We start from the raw sequence: 9031 nt of genomic DNA, 5'->3' as shown, positions 1-9031 counted from the left end.
TATATTTTATTAAATACCTCTATAAATATTCACACTTTTTCTTTTGAAAAAAAAATATATATATTGATCGTATCAAAATATAGGTTATTTGATTAAAAGATATGAAATCATCAGTATTTTGTAAATCTAATCTTCCACTTTTTTAACTCTAAAAATTACTAGTTTTGAACTTAAATGTTAGTATTTATTTTATTTTTTTTTATAAAAATAACTTTTTCTTTTTAAAGTAAAAAATTTATATAATCAATATGTTGAGGGGCATTTTATGTCAAAAATAGGTTATTTTTTAAAACAAAAAATGAGGGTAGTTAGATTTACAAGTATGAAATCTTTTTATTTATTTTAATCAATTGTTTTTTAAAATATTAATCCTAACATGTAATAGATGGTTGATTCATTTATAAATTTTTTTTATTTATGTTTTATGCTTCCCTTTATCATTCTTTACGCAATAATTGATTATTTGAACATTCACACTTATATAACCTATATTGTATATAACTTGGGTATATTAGGAGTTATACACAAAATTCAAGTCATAAGTTTCTTATAGAGTGATAAGTAGTTCTTGTCGGTTCATGGATTTGGATAATCCATTTGAGATTGAAGTGCACTATCACCTAATTTGAGGGACTTGTTTTGATCATCAATAAAGGTGTCAAATGGATCGGATAATCTAGTTTGGTCTATGGCTCAACACATCAAAAGGTCAGGTCAAGCCGACATGACCCAATTACTATAACGAGTTGTGCTAGCACAACTTGCTCCTTTGAGTCATGTTGAGCTTGAGGAGACAACCTATAGTGTTGGCTCGTTGTGCTAGCCCACATGGCCCATTTAAATATTACTTTTTATTTTTTTTCATTTTTTGCATGTTAAATGTCTATAAAATCACTCTCAATAGCTATATCATGACTAGTTTAAGGGGTGAAAAAGTGAATCAATAATTATTATTATTATTTTTTATGTCAAATGTCTATATTACCTTTCTCATATAATGACTAGTTTAAAGAATAAATAAGTAAATCACTTAATATTAGTATTTTTTTCATATCAGATATTTATAATACTCCTCTTAACAATTATAACGACTAGTTTTAAAGGAAAATAAGTCAATGACTCACCAATGATTTTCTATAAATACCTCCTCATTTTAATTTTTTTCTCACACAATTCTCTATTATTTCTTTATATTGTTTACAATTTCTCTGCAATCTATATTTTTACAATTATTTAAATTTAAATTTTCTATAAGTTCTCAAATTCAAAATTTCAAGTTATCTACTCTCCACAAGTATTCATTACTCACAAGTTCTTTTATACTAAATATATTTGCTAATTCTACAAGTATTCATTATCATATGGTTGAGGTATTTATATTTAGTTATTTCATTTACCTTTTTTAATTCTATATTTTCATTTAATTGTTCTCTTATTTTTGCCTTTCTTTACTTTTTTCTCTAACATTAAAAATGGATTATCATTTCCTAAATATTGAAAACCTTGATTTTGGTATTGATGGATGTAATGAATTTGAGTCTTTTTAGGATGAAGGGAACCTCACTCCCACTAGTGTCCCTCCCTCTAATCCTTCCCCTAACCTTCTTTAACTCGATCTTACAGGCAAAAGACCTAAGGTTAGTAGATGCACATTTGTAGTATGGAATCACTTCACTATAATAAATAGATAAAATATACGATGAAAAATAAAAAAAAATCCAGTAAAATACAAATATTATTAAAAAAAAAAAAAAACATATACTTGAAAAACTAGTAATGGCACAGGTTAACTTATAAGACATGTCGAACAATGTATCAAAAAAATGTTAGGATAGAGCCCTTAAAAGCATAACATGATATAATAAAATTGGAATTTGTTATTTAATTAATGATATTCCAATTTCACTTTTATCTTTCTTTATTCCATGTATTATACTTTATGAGCATTTTTGTTTGTATCTTTTGCATTGTACGTGACTTAGGTACATTAAGAGTTACAAAGAAAATCTCATGGGTTCCTTGCAAATAGATAACTTGTTCACAACCACTTCATGGGTCTAGGCAACCCATTAGAAGTTGTAGTGCACCACCTCTTAATTGGAGGAATGGTTGGTCTTGGCTATCGGGATGAGTTTCCCATGATGAGTGCACTAGTGTGTATAGTTACACATTGAACATGATTTATGGTGAGTCATGACTTAAGGCTATCAAGTAGTCATGATCTCACCAAACTATTTCATTGTGTTATCTCTCAACCTTGAGAGAATATGAGTTAGTGTTATAAGTTAAGAGTGGCTTTGACCTACGGGTGATATTATAAATTGATCATATATTCCCTATGGATTAGGTCACTGTTGATGGAAGTCGGTACCAATATGTATTCTTAATAGAGACACCATGATATCTTATGAGATTAAGACATGGTGTAATCTTAGGTGATCCTAAGAAGGTGTGTTCATGAAAACTATGGTCATAGTAATTCTTTAAGTGGAACTTGACATAGACTCTTTAATAGTTAAAGACATGTCAATTAAATACACAATAGGAGAATTTGTAACTTAAGAATAGTAGAGGTAGTCTTGAAAGGCTGATAGGTTTCACCTTATTAGATTATGGACACCAATTAATGAGGAGACTGAACATAGTGGATAGTAGATCATGGACCCAAGCATGTAATGTCTCATTGTTATTTACATAGGATACCGAAGTTCGGTTGATTATCTGTAGTGGGATGTTGAGTCAACTTTAGAATTGGATTATGAGGAAGCTAGTACTCTTATGGGTCCTAGTGGTCCCCATTCTGAGCTCATATAACTTGTTGGCATGGATTATAAAGGTCGGATTAACTCTAGGTTCACTTTTGTGCATAAAAGCGTTTTGGTAATTACGCAAGATTGCATAGGGATAAGTGATAAGGTCTCTGGATTGGGCTAATTGATTAATTAGTAGGTCCTATTAGGTTAATTAATCAATCAGAACCCATTTGGGTTAGATTAAGTGACTCAAGCCCATGTGGGCTCAAGTCACTTATGTCCAATTAGGAACCCTATAAATACCCCTTAAAGGTTAAGGTTTCTATAACTTTTGTCTTCCACCATCCAGAGAGAAAGAAAGTCAGAGTATCCACCTTCCTTTCCTTCCCATTGGAAGTGTTGTAAGAACAAGGTTGAGTCATCGGGCAGAAGATTGTAGGTTTACGAGACTTTCAACAACTTCAAGGTCGTCTTCAACAATTGAAATTTAAGGTTTGGGAACATTCAAACCTAAAGGTTAGTGTTTTAACCCTAAAAGATCAATTTAAAAAAAAATGGGTATTGCTTCTATTGTTTAGATCTAAGATGCTAACAAAAAATTGTGCACACCCTAGGCAATCCGAAATAAGTGTAACTAAAATATGATTGAGTATATCATTAATGTTCACTTTTATATTCAATCAAGAAAGAAATAGGGAAAGGTTTGCTAAATTTATGGCTAGTGCGAACTTAACATTCATATTTGGAGAAGATCCTAAAATTTTAAATTATATTCAAGAGTATGTCTAACTAACCCTTTAAAGAGTTCATGGGAGTACTTGTTATGGTAAATAACTAAAAGCTATAAGGATTATAAACAATTATTAATCTAAGAATTTCAAAATCATAGTGGTATTATATTTATGACCTTAGATACATAGACTAGTCAAAGGAATGACCCTTTCACATGTGTGACAATACATTATATAGATTCAACTGGAAATTAAGTAAGAAAATATTAGGTTTTCATATGATATATCATCCTCATAATGGGTATGCTATATATGATTTTTAGAGAGTTTGACATTTTGAGAAAAAAATTTAGTATTATATTTGATTATGCTTCAAACAATACAAGTGTCATAGATTTATTTGTAAGAACAATTAGAAGAGGTCCACTAAGTGAGATATTTCATATGAGATCTGTTTATCATATAATTAATTTAATAGTACAAGATGGTTTAAAATTAATATCTCTTTCGTTAGAGTCTATCTAGTTTGCTATACAATTTATTTATCCACCTAACAAATTACAAAAATTTAATGCTTTATGTAAAACAATTGATTTGAAGAAGAGAAAATTTCATTATGATAGCGGTTTCTAAATGGAATTCCACCTATCTAATATTAAAATCTTATGTAAGGTATAATAACATATTATCAAATTTTGTCAATGGTAATATAAGTGAAATTAAAATAACTTTGGATGATTAGGAGAAAAGTTTTGTTTTTTTAAACTTCTTGAATTTATGATACTACTATCATGTGTTCTACTATATATACCCCTACATCTTGTATAACCCTTATATGTATTTGCAACACTAATGTTCTGTTCCAACAATATAGGGAATGTGCTCCATTTAGTGAAGTGTGTTTACAAATGGATTTTTTTTTTTTTAAATATTGAAAAAATATTCCACCATTTTTTTTAGCTACTTATATGGATTTAAGGGTTAAAGTTAAAAATGTAGGAAATATTTTAAATTTCATGGCTACTTATGTGAACCAACCATCCAAACCAAAGAGTAAGGTATACAAACAATTAAACACCTTATATAAATATTATGAGGCTAAATATGGTAGGGTCTCTTCAAGTGCTATAACTCCATGTGCATTTATAAATAATTCATTCTTTATGCAATTAGTTAAGAGAAATCGGAAAATTGATTCTTCAAGTAGATGTGATCTTTCAAAATATCTAGATATTATTTACTCTTCATGATTATCTCCTAATGAAATCTAAAAACTTGATATTATGAAATTGATGGAAATCTTATAAACTCACATTTCCCATGTTATCTAAAATGACACATGATCTATTAACCCCGTTGGTGTCTACTATAACTTCATAATATGCTTTTTCTATGACTACAAATATAGTTAGAGACAAAAGAACAAGAGTTGTACTAGAGATGCTTTAAGCCTTGATGTGTTTGAAGGATTGGGAAGATGGATGCATGAGACTTTAAACTTTGAAAGATGAATATAAAGTTGAACTTGAGAATTTGGATATCAATAAAGATAAAAATGTTCAAGAGATTGAAGAAGATGAAGAATGAAGATGACAAAAGAAAAATGAAAATTGAATAAAAAGGCAAAAGTGAATATGAAGATTGAAGAATTATATGTTGTTCGTTCCTTATAAATCTATTAAATGTGACTCATTTTTAAAGGTAGAGTAATGTATATGATTGATAGTTGGGTGAGTGCCAACCCATTTGGGATGTACTCAAACCATAGCGATGTAATTCTCATTTTTTTTTTTCTTTTTTCATGGAATATGTTGAAATATTGAATAAAAGAATTACAATTTTTATATTTCATTTTCTTTTATATTCCAATATTTAAAATTTATTGTTATTTTGATAAAAAAAAAAAGGTTTAATATACTTTACTTTCTTAACCTATTGCGTGTTTTACACATTACCCCATTAGGTTTAAAATGGAACACATTGCCCTCAAAACTTCTTAAATACCAACAATGTGCATTTTTTATTGGATGGTGTTAGTTTCAAGGGATGAAAATGTAAGGATAGATTTGTAAATTCAATCCTCCAAAAAGCCCATTATAGAGCTCTCCCACATCCAAAATTCAATGAAACCTTGTTTAAGATAACCCAATTGTTGTGTATGGAGGTGACTAGTAGTCGAGTAGACTGAAATTCTTCAAGAGTAGAATGTAAATCTTCTTATTAGGTAATCAAAATCTAAATTAGAGTGAAATCTATTGTTTTGAATCCATTAACTAAGAAACTTTTAAAAATAATTTATAATTTAAAAATTGAGGCAATTAAGAAAAGTGAATGAAAAGTTCTAGGATGGAAAACGCATTTTCAGACGGCGTTGTGTACCGTGAGAAAAACTAGAGTGTATCTCAGAGGAGGCAACTCTTCGTCCTTACATGTGAATCATCACCGCTTCATCAAACCATCAGATCTCATGACCGCAACTGCGACCGTCGGGTTAAGATAAGGCGTTTTCGCGGCTGAACCGACACACGTCCTCCAACAGTGGAAGTACACTCACTTATCTCACCCGCACGTAACGCCAGATTCTCGTATAGATGCAAAACCCCTCTAAAAGGTTATCACATGACACCCATTTTTTGTCCCAACGTTACACCGAAAGTAGTCGTTGTGGCCAAGCAACGCTTCCTCTCTCTAGCGGAGACGCAGAGCTTCTTCAATGGCAGCGAAGCTATCGACGTGTTTTCTGAGCCATGGATGGGGCAGTCTCGACTGCAGACGCTCGAATGGGCGCTTCCTTGCGCCTTCTCAACGGCTACTGCCAGCTTCCTGCAAGATGCGGCAGCGTAATTTCAGGTACTTTTTGACGTTTTCCTTCTCTAATTTCTTGATTTTTTTTTTGAATTTTTTTTCTAGTTATGGATGGATTGAATTGCACTTTTTTTTTTTTTTTTTTTTTTTTTTTTTTTATGATTGTTGTTTTCTCTTTCGTTCTCTAATTTTCTTGAATTTTTTGGAAAACAATCAACCCATCTCTCTTGCTTCTGGATTAATCTGCTAGTGTTTGATGAATTGTGCATTTTTTTTTATGGATAGTTTCGATTGTGCTTTTTTTTTTTTTATGTATGCGATTCCAGGTTGATGATATAATGCAAACCGTTTGTCATTTAGCAGTGTATTTAGGTGTTAGAAAAAATGACAAAGATTTAGTAGCAATTCGTAATTGATTTAGTTGAATAAATTTGATCAACATTTTAGGGGATTGGACTTAGCTTGATTGTTTGCAGTTCCAGTTGAATAAGATTTTCAATCAGTGAATAAAGGCTGTAAAAAAAGAAAAAAAGTCGGATTGATCTATGCAAATTTGAGAAAGTACTTTAGCATGATTTATTTATTTATTTATTATTTTTTAATGTAAAACATGAAGGACCGGGTTATTGACCGATATCTAAGCAAGCAAAAGAGATACGAGGAGGGCTGTTTTTGGCCTAGGCTCATCACTGACACTTTTTGCTTTTTTTTTTTTTTAATTTGATTCTGAGCATTTGAAGTACCATTTTTCATCCACATGATTCTTATTTATTTTTGAAATTCTTGATTCCTGGTTGCCATTTGAAGTGCAGACTTGGATCCCTCGGGTATATCCAGAGGTTTTATTTATCTACAATCAATTTTGACATTTTACTTTTGGATTTTGTTTGTTAGAAAATTTGAAAAAATTTGTAATGATCCACTCCTAACTTGGTAGATATTGTTTGCTCTAAGCTAGGTCTGCTCTCAATAATGTAGATATTTACCGCTTTAGGCTCAATTAGATCAGTTCAATTAGATCGGTTCAATTAGAGTCAATCCTTGACACTGATGTGTGAATTTGTTTAGTCCTGCAAGGAGTATATGTTTGTTTGGTTTTATAATCTTGTGCAATATGACGAGGATGTCGTATTTGCATGAGAGATGATTATAATATCCCATATCGGATGTGGGAAAAAGTTCCTCACACTATATATATGAACTTTTTTTAATTATGTAGACGTGTTTTAAAGCTGTGAGGGTTCATTGGATCCAGAGAGAATAATATCTACACGGTTAGGAGTGAGTCATTACAAAATCGATTTAAGAGAATGTAAAAGAGATCTTTTCTTTCACAGTTTCCACCTATGGATTTTTAGAATCAAAGTTTTCTTTAATTTCTTTCCCAAGTTATTTATTTTTTCATGCACTATGCCAGATTCTTGAGTTTAGCAAGTTTATGGGTTTGTTAGTGGATGGAAATGAGAAGGAAGTTGCGTCCTTACTAAGAAAGATGGAAACCAAAAAGTGATGTAGAGCTTAGGTTGCAAAGAGGAGGCCCCCTTCCACACCCCGCTTGGTTAGAGAGCTTCAAAATTTGGAATGCTCAATCAATTACAACAAGTCAAACAAAGGAAAAAAATCTGGTATTCCATCCCGTTGTGTATTTTTTGGACGGTATGGAAGGAAATAAATAGATTAGCCTTTAGGGGGGGTTTTTTGGACATACAGAAACTCAAAAATTATTTTGTTTGTAACTTGTGGAGTTGGGCTAGAGTGTACATGAGAGAGGAGTCCTCTTCGCTTTTAGTCTTTTTGGAGTGGCTAGCGGCTACTTAAGGGTCGGTGAGGCTGCTTGTTTCTTTTGTTTTTTGGGTGTGGCTGCGTTGTATACCCCCTGTATGCTTTGTGGCGGTTTGCCCTTTAATACAATTTGTGCTCACTTATAAAAAAAAAAATTACAACAAGTCAAACAAAAAATAGAGAGAGAATGAAGCAGTAATTGGGAGTTGGTTTGCAAGTGATCTTGTAGGTTGTGTTTTTGGGGTTGTTGTTGGATGGCCTAGGGTCTAGGTGTTCAGCTTTCTGAAGAGTGGATGAGGTAGTAGCGGGTTCCTTCGGTTTGTTACTCACCCAAGTGTTTGTAAAGTTTGGAGTTTTTCTAGGTTGTAGGGTGAAGGATTTTGTTTTGGGTATTGGTTTGTTGTCTCTCTTTCCTTTTGCTTGTATTCGGCTGCTACTTGTATACTACGTGTGTACTTTGTATGCCTTTTTCAAGCGCTTTTAATATATTTGCTTTATTTACCTATCAAAAAAAAAAAAAAAGACTTCGATGGGATTGTAGCTTGAGAAAAGACAGATTGAAGGAAAAACCATTGATTAGCTTCACCATAATTGTTCCATATAGAAATGTTTTAGGGAGGAAATAATAGCATAAGGTAGTTGGAGGTTATTGAGGTGCAAAGAGAAAGACAGTGGCAATGGTGGGTAGATCGGGTGGTTAGGTGTGGTTGTTGGTGCTGGCAGTGTGAGTGGAAGTTGATGGCAGTTGTTAAGGGATGCAACAGAGATGAACTTGAGAAGTTTGATGGGTGAGATTAGGAGGTTTGTTAAATCGGAAGGCCTTTTTTCAGTCTTGCATGAAATGACTTTGCAAAATATTGTCATCTTCCTTAATACTTACCCCTCTCTCTCTCTCTCTCTCGGTAACACAACCTGATTGTAAGATGTGGTACATGGTATCAGAGGCAGAAAATGTATTCT

The 9031-nt window shown here is 31.9% G+C and overlaps 1 protein-coding gene across 2 annotated transcripts in view; it reads left to right on the top strand.

Moving 5' to 3' along the window:
- The first annotated feature begins 6006 nt into the window (after window positions 1-6006).
- The window catches only part of LOC117923817 (probable starch synthase 4, chloroplastic/amyloplastic), a 62116-nt gene continuing 59091 nt past the window's right edge, over window positions 6007-9031 (top strand). The window contains exon 1 of one of the 2 annotated variants that reach the window (XM_034842287.1): window positions 6007-6334. In XM_034842287.1, the coding sequence (XP_034698178.1) occupies window positions 6198-6334 (137 nt within the window). In that variant the 5' untranslated portion in view covers window positions 6007-6197. The remainder of the gene's footprint in view (window positions 6335-9031) is intronic. The other variant, XM_034842286.1, reaches the window with a different exon arrangement.

Source organism: Vitis riparia, chromosome 10 (genome assembly GCF_004353265.1).
Source record: "Vitis riparia cultivar Riparia Gloire de Montpellier isolate 1030 chromosome 10, EGFV_Vit.rip_1.0, whole genome shotgun sequence".
In the NCBI taxonomy this organism is placed as follows: domain Eukaryota; kingdom Viridiplantae; phylum Streptophyta; class Magnoliopsida; order Vitales; family Vitaceae; genus Vitis; species Vitis riparia.
Note: the sequence above shows the minus strand (reverse complement) of the source record. Positions and strands in the feature narration are given on the sequence as shown.